General features: G+C 41.1%; 1 protein-coding gene across 6 annotated transcripts in view; it reads left to right on the top strand.

Annotated features, from left to right (window-relative positions):
• IVNS1ABP (influenza virus NS1A binding protein) overlaps positions 1–14783 on the top strand; it is a 68732-nt gene that overhangs the window by 48878 nt on the left and 5071 nt on the right. For all 6 annotated transcript variants that reach the window (XM_078767419.1, XM_078767418.1, XM_078767422.1 and 3 more), the window contains 7 exons: positions 51–126; positions 438–611; positions 842–967; positions 7397–7498; positions 9618–10023; positions 10293–10414; positions 14501–14627. In XM_078767419.1, coding sequence (XP_078623545.1) covers positions 51–126; positions 438–611; positions 842–967; positions 7397–7498; positions 9618–10023; positions 10293–10414; positions 14501–14627 — 1133 coding nt within the window. The remainder of the gene's footprint in view (positions 1–50; positions 127–437; positions 612–841; positions 968–7396; positions 7499–9617; positions 10024–10292; positions 10415–14500; positions 14628–14783) is intronic.

The following is a 14783-nucleotide window of genomic DNA, read 5'->3' as shown; positions in this document are numbered from 1 at the left end:
ATAAGATGTTGCTGTAATGTTCTTGATATAGTTCCTTTGCTGCCCTGCAGACTGGATGCTCCGAGTGATTTGGTGAAAGAGGTCTATTTGGCTGCAAACATGTTGAAAATGGATCACATCAAGCAGGTAGATAGATACTAGATTATTCTAAATTCCAGACGTTCCTTTCTTGATTCTCCAAATGCGAGCAAAATGTTTTGCTTCCGTTTTGAGCAGGAGAGATCATGTAATTGTTTCAATGTAGCTGTGTTTTGTTGCAAGCCAATGTTGAATCTTGTTTGTATTTCAAAGCTATTTAATTGAGTAAAATGCTTTCAAAATTGATCATGCACACAAGGTGAAGGTTCGCTCAGGTGATTGTTCTTGCAAGACTCGTCCATGACCCATGATGGCTTGCAGGTGTACATCATGCTTAATATGCCTCACGGTGCATTCAGGTATGCGCAGATTTCCTGTCATCTCAGCTCGACGCCGGAAACTGCATATCGCAGCGCAGATTCGCGAGCGGTGCGGTCGATGTGCAATTGCTGGCATGGGTGGACACGTACATCCAGGAGAATATTCATGCTGTCATGCAGGAAGAGGAGTTTCTCCAGCTTCCCCGACTGCAGGTCGGTGCAAGTGCTCCCACAAACTGCCATCGATCGATACATTTGATCGTGCTATCAACCATGGTTGATATCCGTGCTATCAACCATGCTTGACACTGATGGAGTTTTGTTGAAAGAAAGTATCACATGGCAGACAGTTGGAAGCTCTGGTAGTGCATTTGATTGTAGTCGCCCTGCATTTTCAACCTTGACTTTTATTCTTGGTTTCGGTTCGGACTTGTATTTTGCAGGTGGAGGTAGTGCTGGAGGATGGAGTTAGTTTTCCTGGGAATGGAAAGCTCTATGGGAAAGTGCTCGATTGGGTGCAACATATGATTGATGACATCAACATCCCACTGGACGATATGCTTGGAAAGGTAGTCATTTCAACCTTGTCTGCTCTTTGTTGCTTTGTTGGTTCGAAAAGTTTGAAAGTCTACCTTTTCCCCAAAACAATTGAATTGATTGATTCTTGATGCAATTTTTTGGATGAAAACTATTTATTCTTGATGCTTCTGGACATCCCAGGTGGATATGATGCTTCTGGACATCCCTTCATGAAAACAATTGATTTTAATGAAATACTAGGGCATGCCCGTACGTGGGTGCCCGTTCCTTGCCAAAAAAAAAAAAAAACGCTACCCGTACGCTCTACCCCGCCCGTACGCCCGTAAACAAAAAAAACAACGCTCTTCGCTTCCGCCCTTCGCTCTGACTGAATTGGGAGAAATAATGCGCATAAGAAATCGAGAAATTATTATTTTCTCCGGAAGAAATCGAATTACGAACCGTAATGGCGCACGCGCTCGGCTCGGCTCGCTCTCACAACCGCAACAACGCGTTCTGTGATTGGCTGCCGGAAGTGCAGTCTTCACTGTCCGGAAGGTCGCAAATCGCAGTTACGATGAATCGCAAATTAGTTTTAATTAGTTTTAAAACATAGTTTAACGGCAACATAGTTTTCCAACGTGAAATAAATGAATACGCTCTCAAATGTGCCGTCCGAGGCAGAGTCTGTTCGCCACGTTCGGCACACGTGATAGCTCGCTGCTCTCTGATTGGTTGAATCGTTTTTTGGACATAGCTCGGTAACTACTTCTCCGATTAATATGAAACCTTGAAAAGGCACATCCTCGGGTCCCCAGCAATATACCTGGCAAGTTTCAAGTATATCGGACCGGTAGTTGTCGAGAAACAGCGGTCACAGACAAACATACATACATACATACAAACATACAAACATACAAACATACAAACATACACACAGAGATTACTGGAATTATAGATAGATAATTATGTTCGTTATTTCATCCCACCGGAGTTAATTTTTATATATATATTTTTTGTATACAAGATCGAGGCTCGTGTAAGAGCTAACATTAATGACAAAAAACAAACGGACACATAAGACGAAATAAAGGGAGCGGGAGACGAGATGGGGAGAGGGGGAAGCACAAAAGTACAACATTTGAGAGCAGGGACATCGAGAGATCTGTGGGAGGGAGAGGGCTTGGGGGGAGGAGGCGTGGGAAGGGGGGTGGGGGTGGGGGAGGTAAAAAAAAAAAAAACACATGCTCACTGCTAGGACTTCCAGGAAAGAAGTCGGTATTTCAGAAAAGTGCATCTGGGGTGAATTAACAGGGGAAGAAAAGATCAAGGTTTTGGATGGGGGAAGATAAGAGATGGTGTTGAACAGCTGTTTTAAAGACTTGGAGGGAGGAGTGGGATTGAAGAGAGTGAGGGAGTTTGTTCCAGAGGCGGGAGAAAAGAGGAATGAAAGAGAGAGTCTTGATTTTGGCAGTTTCACCAGAAAAGGGTTGCAGGCACACCTTGTGCGACCTGTAGGACCTATAGGAGTTTGATTTAAATGTTGATATTATTTATTTATTTATTTTTACACATTGTTACAGCCACGACCCGGTTCTAGTTCCCTGGGTCATGTTCACATGACCACAGCCCCGAGGAAGTTCCCAGACATATTTGTTGCGTTGCAATGCTCGTTAGGACTGTGCATGTAACTGAGTGGATGCACCGATAGGCGTTCGCGACCGTCTTAATCTGACTGAGCAGCCACATATCGTGAGTGCCCTGAAAAGGATCGAGTCAGCTCGTCTAACGATACTGAAATCGCCAAATGAGATCACCACAACGAGCAGAATCCAAACCCGAGACAAGGTACATTTAATTAACAAGTAAATGGCATGGAAGAAGCATTACATGAAGCAACCAGGCTGATCAGTTTACTTTTTGTACCCCACTGATAGGCCAGATCTGGATTCGGACATGAACCAAAATCGAATTGACTTGTTCGTGTCACCTAACCAACTCATCTCCAAAGTTGTGGACATAACTCGTCCACAACTTTTTAAAATATCATGTTGTTTGTCACTTTTCACCCGATCTCTCAATGGTGAAGAATCACTTAAAAAATTAAATAAAACCCGTATCCGAATCCATATTCTGATCTTCACGAAAATGGATTCGTCCTTGTCACATACGCAACCTCTCCACCAAGTTTTGTCCAAATCCATCCATAGCTTTTTGAGATATTCTGCTATGTATCGTTTTTGGCCCTATCTCTCAATGGTGAAGAATCATTTAAAAACATTAAATAAAATTCGTATCCGAATCCATATTCTGATCTTCACTAAAATGGATTCGTCCTTGTCACATACGCAACCTCTCCACCAAGTTTTGTCCAAATCCATCCATAGCTTTTTGAGATATTCTGCTATGTATCGTTTTTGGCCCGATCTCTCAATGGTGAAGAATCATTTAAAAAAATTAAATAAAACCCGTATCCGAATCCATATTCTGATCTTCACGAAAATGGATTCGTCCTTGTCACATACGCAACCTCTCCACCAAGTTTTGTCCAAATCCATCCATAGCTTTTTGAGATATTCTGCTATGTATCGTTTTTGGCCCTATCTCTCAATGGTGAAGAATCACTTAAAAAATTAAATAAAACCCGTATCCGAATCCATATTCTGATCTTCACGAAAATGGATTCGTCCTTGTCACATACGCAACCTCTCCACCAAGTTTTGTCCAAATCCATCCATAGCTTTTTGAGATATTCTGCTATGTATCGTTTTTGGCCCTATCTCTCAATGGTGAAGAATCACTTAAAATTTTAAATAAAATTCGTATCCGAATCCATATTCTGATCTTCACTAAAATGGATTCGTCCTTGTCACATACGCAACCTCTCCACCAAGTTTTGTCCAAATCCATCTATAGCTTTTTGAGATATTCTGCTATGTATCGTTTTTGGCCCGATCTCTCAATGGTGAAGAATCACTTAAAAATTTAAATAAAACCCGTATCCGAATCCATATTCTGATCTTCACGAAAATGGATTCGTCCTTGTCACATACGCAACCTCTCCACCAAGTTTTGTCCAAATCCATCCATAGCTTTTTGAGATATTCTGCTATGTATCGTTTTTGGCCCTATCTCTCAATGGTGAAGAATCATTTTAAAACATTAAATAAAATTCGTATCCGAATCCATATTCTGATCTTCACTAAAATGGATTCGTCCTTGTCACATACGCAACCTCTCCACCAAGTTTTGTCCAAATCCATCCATAGCTTTTTGAGATATCCTGCTATGTATCGTTTTTGGCCCGATATCCCGATGGTGAAGAATCATTTAAAAACATTAAATAAAATTCGTATCCGAATCCATATTCTGATCTTCACTAAAATGGATTCGTCCTTGTCACATACGCAACCTCTCCACCAAGTTTTGTCCAAATCCATCCATAGCTTTTTGAGATATCCTGCTATGTATCGTTTTTGGCCCTTTCTCCCAATGGTGAAGAATCACTTAAAATTTCTAATAGCCGGATCCGAATCCGGATCTTCACCAAAATGTAACCAATTCTACCTCGTCACACACCCAACCTCCCCGCAAAATCTCGTCCAAATCCGTCCACCACTTTTTTGAGATATCTTGTTCACAGACCGACAGACAGACAGACAATCAAACAGACAGACAGGGGTGAAAACATAACCTCCATCCACCTTCAGTGGTGGAGGTAATAAAAACCAGTATGCAATAAACAAATTAAACCAACCTGGTTATGAACCTTATGAACTGTTCAATCATTCAACAAGCACACACACACAGTACAGTGGGTACAAATGACGAACAACACTGAGGCCATTTTCCAACCCGAAGGCAAGCTGTGTCGGAGTCCGGACGCACAGTTATCAGCAGCTTTGGTGCAAATCGCCGTAAAAACTGCTCGTTCAGTCAGTGTGGCCTCTTTCATCTTTACTTCTGCTGTGCATCGTTTTTGGCCCTATCATTCAATGGTAAATGATCACCTAAAATATTAAACTATCCAGATTCAGATCTTTAGCAAAATCTAATCAATTAGTCCTTGTCACAAACCTAACCTGCCCACCAAATTTTGTCCGAATCTATCCATAACTTCCTGTCCACAAAGAAACTGCTGCCAGTTTGTTGTTAGGCAATTTGGACCTTCAGCTCTTATTGTAGCTCCTTTTCCACTCTTCCTTCTTGTCTGATTTCAGCTGTTCCCAAAATAACAATCCCACACTATGTCCACTCGACTAGCTCTTTTGATTTGGCCCTGGCTGTATGATATGAAGAACTTACAAGTCATAGGTTTTGGCACCAGCTGATTTCACCGGGTTCACAACTGCAGCTCCATCAAGGATGATGAAATTTGTCTCTGGAATATCCCTTTGGATATCACCTGGTTCTGGAATATCATTTCTGGCAGGTGGTGTCATCGTAGGCGGTGACATGTTGTTGTAGAAATCTTAGATCATGAAAACATATCGGTAGAAACCATGTTTGTTATTTTTATCATGTCTTGGGAGGATGTCAAAAACGATGTATTTTTCGCCAATGGCGGCACCAAAATGGTTGCCACGGTCGACATGGTTCCACGTCGAAAAATCTTCAACAGCAATATCTACAAGTGTGACAAGGTTCATGCGTTTATGAAAAACATTGCAATTCTCACACAAATTGCCTGGACTAATAATGACGCCTCACCCCTTCCTTACTATTGCCGGTGTTGGCCTAACAGTTACAGTGGGTGGCTTAAGATCTTAGGGTCTTGATTTTGAGCCCCTGTCCTTCTGTTGAAATAACACCATGTGGGTTGACTCGGCCTGGCAACCTTCCGAGGTTGGCAAAATGAGTACCAGCTTACTGGGGGTAATAAGCCATTTGAGTATCCTGCGTTGGAGTGGCTACCCATCCTGGATTTTAGCCAATGAAACTGCCTCGGCAGCTCCTATGCGCCTCACGGCATGAAAGGAATGGTTAACAGGTTAACCCCTGACTGTTCCATATATTCTCCTTCCCTCACCCTCTCCACTTCTCATTTTTTAAAATTGTCCTCTTCTCTCCATACTAGGTCAACAAGCGTCGTTCCTTGCACTAACCAACAGATGAAAAATAGTCTTACCTGGGTTGGTTAACCAATGAATGGCCTTTATCATTATCGAATGCAGAAGAAGGATTTTGGTTGCTGGACTGTTTGAGGCCTGACATTAGCTGTATAAAATGCATCCTGTTAAACCGCAGTGGCCAGAACTTCAGCTATCAAGAAAATTATATTTTACCAGACATCTAGTTTCTTTTCTTTGTTATTATTAATTTTTGCTCAGTTTATGTGGGTGATTTTATTTATTTATTTATTTCCCATATTTTGTGGCTATTACATCTATTTTGATCATTTTTCATTCTTTTTATATGAGCATTTTTCGGGCCTTGAGCAAGGATATTGATGATCCCCTCCGTCAGTTGGAAGTTCCTTAACAGTAAGTGGATCAGTCTGTTGTACAAAATATTCGTTTTCTACTGATGGTGCAAGTGAATGCTTCACTAAATGTACAAGTTTCAACATTGTAACTGAAAAGCTTGAAATAAATCTCAATTGAAGCGATTCCTGCCACATCCTCACCTTTTTGGCCACAATGCAAGCATCAATAATGGTCGTCCGATTGTGATGCCGTTTTAATATGAGCTGCTTGTCAGCAGAATCATTGATTATTTCAGTTTCATTATTCACATCGACAAATGCCAAAATAAAGCGAGCATGAACGATGATCCACATGCTTTGGCAACAAGTCACGAGACGCTGCCGATTGGCTATGCGAGGTTAGGTGCCTCCTGGCAGGTGATGTCAATACACCTTTACTTCAACTGTTTGCCCGTTCTTAGAATTTCAAAATAAAAAATTAGAGCTATGAGCAATGCAAAAGAAAGTGGGCCTGGGGCCCACAGTCTTGCTTGTGTTATTTATAATGTGCCTTCACAAGATGTCTGAAGGAACTTTATAAGAAACTAGCTCAATGCACCCGGCGTTGCCCGGGTTCTTTTTGAATGAATTTACTACTATAATTCAGCTTTTACTCGTGGCCGTAGAAGATTGACTACTATAATTCAGCTCAGCTTTTAATTGCGAAATGGGCCCAGCCCGGCCGAAGCGGCCTCGACCGGCCTCGCTACCTACCCTATAACCTTCCCGGGGCCCGTCCCAACATTTTTTGTTTCAGAGGTTTCCTCCTATCTTTCACCGTTCAGGAGATTAGCGCGTGCAGACAAACAAACAAAAACTTTATTTTATATATATATATATATATATATATATATATATATATATATATATATAGAAGAAGAAGATTAGCACCGTTAAGAAGGAGAATGAGAGGCTAAAATAACAGAAAAACATGGAATAAAAGACATGTAAGCAAGCAAATTGATAAACAATACAGAAAATGATAACGTTTTCTAAAGTTATTGACATACCCTAGGTTCAGACTTTGCAACTGTCTGCTGATCACAAGTTGATGGATGGCGGCAATGGCGATTCCACCTCCGACTCTGTGGTTGATGAAGAAATCCACCTTGTGCAGGTTAGGGTCTTCCCCTTCCTGTACTTTAGATTGTGTTTTAGCGACCGTATAAGGCTGAAATATCGGAAGCACGTGGTAATAGGTTGATTGCATTTGCTCTGCCAAGAGCCTGCCTTTTGAATCTGCCTGCGGTGTGGTTTATCAGCTTTGGGATTTGCAACGGCTTATCTTTTTAGGCCAGATAATGAGTGTAATCCTGGCGTCTGGACAGCAATAAACCAAGGCTTTGGGATTGAGACGTCTCAATGTTTCTGCACTCCATACATTGCACCGTGTCATTGTTAAACGGCTTGCAAATCATCATACAGTAATCTTGACGTAAAATATGGGCCTGCTTCAACTGTAAAGTTTGTAATCATGAGTTCCCTTTCAAGGAACTTCAACACAAGATGAGGCCATTAGGCCCATCAAGCCTGCGCTCTGGTTGCCAACCTATAGTTTGTTTGCCTGTGCTCTATCCTTTTTAAAAGCTGGGCGTCCAGCAAGGAAGTCTTTGGTATGACTTGTCCAGGGTTCGAACCACCGACCAGACTCGTTGGACACTCTAACCATTACATCACCGAGTCCGGTTGATTTCAAGCCGTTAGACATTAGGAGACAAAGAGCAAATTTATACAATGTGTTAATTGAAACTAGGGTCAGCACCATGAGGCAAGTGCTTAGATGAGAGCACTAAGCATGTTGTCCCTCTGCGTGTGGTTAAAATAGCTAAACATTGGTCTATTTGTTAATATTGTACACCGCTTATTCCATCTCCAGGCGCTGCATGACGTCATCACCGGGCACCGAAGGGGGCCCGGCGATGACGCACGATAAAAGGGAGTACTCGGTTCTCACTCCAGTTTCTTTTTCTTGTTACTTGCAAAATCGAAAATTTTTCAAGTATATTGGTTTGTTGCATTTGTTATTCTGTCTGTCTGTCACCGGCCTACAGGTCACAATTCTAAACCGATGGTCATGAAACTTCACCAAGTTGTAGAGGTCGTCACAATTGAGAAGCCTATTGATTTTGAGGTCAAAGGTCATCTGGAGGTCCAGTTTCTAAAATCCGTTTTCATCCGATTGCCATGAAAGTTTAACAGCTATTGCAGTTTGAGTCACTGAATTGGGAAATCAACTATTTTGAGATCAAAAGGTCAAAGGTCAACTCAAGGTCAAACTTCCAAAATCATCAATTTTCATCTGATAACCATTAATTTTCATCCGATTGACTTGAAAATAGAACAGCATTTGCATAGTGTCTCTGAATTGGGAAACCAACTTTTTGAGGTCATAAGGTCAAAGGTCAACTCTAGGTAAAACTTCTGAAATCGATTTTCATCTAAAAATCGTCACTTTTCATCCTATTGTCCCGAGCTTTGACCAAGATCGTCGATTTTGATGTTGATGAAATGGACAATTTGCTGGATCAATTGCAACCTTTTTTCACGGGGGGGGGGGGGGGGGGGGAGATTTTTACAAGTATCACGCTCTGCATGACGTCTTCTTGTTTTCTTGTTTGACCGGGCGATATCTCAGCCATCCTTTGAGCTAGGAAGCTGAAATCTCGGCACAATAGTGAGTAAGCCTTGGCAAAAACGGTATTTTTTTTTTGATTAATCAATTAATTGAGGAGTTATTTAATTATTAGCGATTAATTAAGTACTTATTTAATTAATCAAATTTCCTTTCTCTTCTGACCATTAACTCAGGCACCTTTTGAGTTAGGAAGCTGATATTTGGACATGCCAATGACCAGGTGATTTGGCTATAAAGGATATTTTTGTTTTATTGATTAGTCAATTATTTATTTATTTATTTTTGATTAATGGCTTAATTAATTTTCAAAAGGTTACATCTTCAGATGAAGCACTGGTGGTTGAGGTATGCCATTAGCCAATGGATTCACAAATTATTTTACAATTATTATTTAATAATTTTAATGATACAATTAATCCAATTATTGTACACCTCTCCCTCCCAATACAGGGTGAAGGCGCCCCGTCAATGCCGTGCTGGAGGATGTTTATTTATTTGGCATGTAATTGAAATGCATCTGTACTTTTAGCTTTGTGTTGACATTTAAATGGAGAATTTAAAAGATGCACCCTTATTTTGCATTCTTCTTGCTCACTTGAAGCGCGTCATCCACCGGGAGAACAGCACCCATTCTGGGAGCTCTTGCAAACACCCGAGTTCTCCAGGTCAGCGCAACACCGTGGATTCCAACTGGAAGGTCGTGGCCTGGGAAAAGACTGCAGAGTTACAACTTGTGTGTCTGGCTGTGCTTGGTGGCTCTCTATGTGCCATGTCTTTGCATTGCCGGCCTTACAGCCAGCGCTCCTCACCAACTGGCACACCCGTGCTTTCCAAGAGCCCCAGCATAGAAGGCGCTGTGCTGCTGGGAGAAGAGGACAGCTCCATGGAAGCATTTGCTCTTCGGGGTGACAATGGCTTGGAGGAAGACGAGACGCTTCTTTCAGCCATGTTTTACGAGCGCTGTGGCTTGGGTGTTGTCTCGCTTGATGAATGCCTCATTGCAGCTGGTAAGGCTTTTTCATTGGCACAGGTATCTGTTATGGGTTAAGTGATGGTTAATTATTGAGTGATTAATTGATTTTAATCCTTCCCGAGTGAGAAAAGGATCATAGATAGCCCTTTTCATGATCGAGATCTGCAGCACAGCTGCGCTCCTAGCAATGATGCAATCAGCAGCCATAGGCTGCCTACAAAATGAATTTATGATCTCGATGTGATGTATGAAAGATCCCAGGTGAATGTAATGGACTTGAGGTATGCCTTGTTTGTGGTTCAGGTGGTTACAACCGAGAGGACTGTTTGCGTACTGTGGAGCGTTACGAGCCGTCAAAGAACACCTGGTCTATGGTTGCCCCTATGAGTGCTCCTCGTGCACGGTTTCAGATGGCAGCCCTCATGGTACGCCACCTCGTAATGTTAGCACTCACTTCTGCTATGCACATATCTCTCCTTCTGGTATGCACATATCTCTCCCGTCGGTATGTCCTAAGGATATTTTTTTTGAAAAATTTTCCAATTATATATTTTTTGTTTTGGGGAATTTTTGGGGGAATTTTTTTTTTTCAAGTTCAATTGTTTATAAAATATGATATGACGTATATTACAAATACATTTGTGCAAAATAATAGTTTGAATTATGATTGGTTTAAACCATGACAAAACGGCAACTCGGGTACAGTCATTTATCTATATACCTACACATCTGGGTGTCTGTGTTGTCACTTAAGGACTCCCTCAAACTTTTGTTTCTGTGGTTGTGAAGTGTTTTTAATAACGTTGTGGTGGTTTTGATTCACGTGGTGGTGAGGTATTTTGAATTATGTGGTGGTGAGGTGTTTTGAATTACGTGGTGGCGAGGTGTTTGGAATTACGTGGTGGTGAGGTGTTTTGAATTACTTGGTGGTGAGGTGTTTTTAAAGGACGTGCTGGTGAGGTGTTTTTAAATCGCATGGTGGTGAGGTGTTTTGAATTACGTGGTGGTGAGGTGTTTTGAATTACGTGGTGGCGAGGTGTTTGGAATTACGTGGTGGTGAGGTGTTTTGAATTACTTGGTGGTGTGTTTTTAAAGGACGTGCTGGTGAGGTGTTTTTAAATCGTATGGTGGTGAGGTGTTTTGAATTACGTGGTGGTGAGGTGTTTTGAATTACGTGGTGGCGAGGTGTTTGGAATTACGTGGTGGTGAGGTGTTTTGAATTACTTGGTGGTGAGGTGTTTTTAAATGACGTGGTGGTGAGGTGTTTTTAATTTCGTGGCTGTGAGGTGTTTTTATTACGTGTTTTATGGCTGTGAGGTGTTTTTAATTTCGTGGTGGTGAGATGTTTTTATTACGTGTTTTATGGCTGTGGGGTGTTTTAAATTACTTGGTGGTGAGGTGTTTTGAATTATGTGGTGGTGAGGTGTAATCGTCCCAAAGTTCCAGTCTGCACCTACCCCTCCCCTATGTATGTGCTGAGGGGTCCTTTCTTGAAAAAAAAAACATTCAACCTAAATTGCCTCTAAAAATGTAATATCACAAACACAACAAATACATTTGTGCAAAATAATTGTTTGTATTATGATTGGTGTAAATCATGACAACACAGCTACTCAGATAGTCATTATCCTCAGCTAAAATAAGCCTGTTCCTCAGTAACGACGCGCGAGCTGAGCCAAGCTAGTATATATATATTTTTTTTTTTTTTTTTTTTTTTTTTTTTTAATGAACAGGATTTGTGGAAGGAACACACCAACTTTGTAAATGGCCTTTTTGCATTAAGAGTAGGGTGTTCATGCATAAAATACATTGGCTTTACTGTTTTATTGTCGGACATGTATAATATGTATATATGTTTAGACATGTATACCAATGGGACATGCTGGCACACAGCGAGCAACTACTTGGGTGCATTCTACATGCAGACATAAATATAAGCTTGTATATTTTATGAAGTGGTTTGTGTGAGTGATTTATGTTCAAGAGCACTGGGTTACAATTATATTATGTAATCCAAAAGACAAACTAAAAATGTTGCGTATTGATAATTAACTGAATCAAGCAAGGACCAAAAAAAGGTAAGTCACGTGACCCAATATGTAATATAAATAAATACAGTCAGACCTCGACATTCACGGTCCCAACATTTGTGGTCGTTTTTGAGATTTCAGTCTGTTTTTACTTTATTTTTCATGTTTCTGTGGCGTAGCCTGTAGAGCAAAGCTGTCGAGAACAGTGTTTGTATGTATGTATGTACCTCACAAACCTACACCAATCAGAGCTAAGGATCTGTTTACATGATGGGGGTGATGTGTGATTGCGTCTGTGATGTCATTACGGCATACGATGGCTGACTACACACACCGCCATTTTGATTTCTATGTCGTTCAGACCAAATATATTGTCAAACCTATCATATGTCACAATCGCCATGCTCTATCTACTTTTACATTTTTCATTCAGTGTGAAACACAAACAGACCGATTGTTAAAATGATCACCAAATATCGAAAGCATAGGTGTTGTGGGTCTTCCAATGACACAATACGTATAGGCCTTAGGCTTCATGCCTCACCTTCAGGCCACTTCGGATAAATTAGCTGAGATTTCTTAATACTGTAGTCTCGTTTTCATAATAATAATAACGTTAATAATAATAAAATAGTAAATATAATTGTAACTGCAATCCCTTTGTTGTGACTGCAAAGTTACTGCATTGAAGTGTTGTATGGTTCATCAATGACTCGATGAGGAGCGGTGCACTAATTATCGTAGGAAAAAGGAATTAGCGTCTGTTTATTACCTCCGCCACCGAAGGTGGATGGAGGTTATGTTTTCACTCCGTCTGTCTGTGAATAAGATATCTCAAAATGTTGTGGTCCTTGTGGATGGATTCGGACAAAATTTGGTGGAGAGGTTGGGTATGGGACAAGGACGAAATTATTAGATTTTGGTGAAGATCTGAATATCTGTCTTTGTCGTGACTGCAAGGCCACTGGATTGAAGTGGTGTATGGTTGGTTCATTGTTGATTCTAAACATGTAGAATAAACCAGTGTCTCAATGCAATCTCTTCACGTCCATGGTGACTGGCACCTACTATATATATATATATATATACAGTGCATTCAGAAAGTATTCAGACCCCTTCACTTTTTTCACATTTTGTTATGTTGCAGCCTGATGATGAAATCGTTTAAATTCATTTTTTCCCTCATCAATCTACACTTAATACCCCATAATTACAAAGAGAAAACAGGATTTTAGAAACTTTTGCAAATTTATTAAAAAGAAAAAACTGAAATATCACATTGACATAAGTATTCATACCCTTTGCTATGACACTTGAAATTTACCTCAGGTGCCTCCCATTTCTCTTGATCATCTTTGAGATGTTTCTACACCTTGATTGGAGTCCACCTGTGGTAAATTCAATTGATTGGACATGATTTTGAAAGGCACACACCTGTCTATATAAAGTCTCACAGCTGACAATGCATATCAGAGCAAAAACCAAGCCATGAGGTCGAAGGAACTGCCTGCAGAGCTCAGAGACAGGATTGTGTCGAGGCACAGATCTGGGGAAGCCTACAAAAAAATTCTGCCGCATTGAAGGTTCCCAAGAGCACAGTGGCCTCCATAATTCTTAAATGGAAGAAGTTTGGAACAACCAGGACTCTTCCTAGAGCTGGCCGCCCGGCCAAACTGAGCAATCGGGGGAGAAGGTCTTGGTAAGAGGTGACCAAGAACCCGATGGTCACTGGCTGGGCTCCAGAGATCCTGTGTGGAGATGGGAGAAACTTCTAGAAGGACAACCATCACTGCAACACTCCACCGATCTGGGCTTTATGGCAGAGTGGCCAGACGGAAGCCTCTCCTCGGTGAAAGACACATGAAAGCCTGCTTGGAGTTTGCAAAAAAGCACCGAAAGGACTCTCAGAAAAAGCACCGAAAGGACTCTCAGAAAAAGCACCTAAAGGACTCTCAGAAAAAGCACCTAAAGGACTCTCAGACTGTGAGAAACAAGATTCTGTGATCTGATGAAACCAAGATTGAACTGTTTGGCTTCCGTCTGGCCATGACAGTAGTTTTATACAGTCGTTCAGGGAAGCACCTGAGCTAAATTTCAAATGTCATAGCAAAGGGTATGAATACTTATGTCAATGTGATATTTCAGTTTTTTCTTTTTAATAAATTTGCAAAACTTTCTAAAGTCCTGTTTTCTCTTTGTCATTATGCGGTATTGAGTGTAGATTGATGAGGGAAAAAAGGAATTTAAACGATTTCAGCATAAGGATGCAACATAACAAAATGTGAAAAAAGTGAAGGGGTCTGAATACTTTCTGAATGCACTGTATATATATATATACACACATACACATACACATATATACATATGTATGTATACATATGTACACTATATATTTCAGTATAAAATAGTACATAACGATGTATGTTTAAAGAAGTCCCATCAATGATCCACTGATGGCGTTTGTTTTGCACATGCACACAGGACCGTCTTTTTGCTCTCGGGGGCTCAAATGGACATTCGGATGAGTTGAGTACTGGGGAGATCTACGATCCACAGGCTGACACCTGGACTGCCATTTCTGAGCTAGGCACTAGCCGATGCAATGCAGGCATGTTCACACCTTAGTTACACCCCTCCCCCATTACCCCACTCCCCACGCCCCCCAACCCCCGTCTCTCCCAATGCTCAATTGCCAAATGTCTTCATTCTCTTGCGAGGAACTATCAGGAAATTCCCATTTTAGACCATAGTGTTTGTTTGGCTA

The sequence above is a fragment of the Myxine glutinosa genome, chromosome 13 (assembly GCF_964187855.1).
Source record: "Myxine glutinosa chromosome 13, kmMyxGlut1.1, whole genome shotgun sequence".
NCBI classification, from domain to species: domain Eukaryota; kingdom Metazoa; phylum Chordata; class Myxini; order Myxiniformes; family Myxinidae; genus Myxine; species Myxine glutinosa.
The sequence above is the reverse complement of the archived record's forward strand: the minus strand, read 5'-3'. Positions and strand labels throughout refer to the sequence as shown.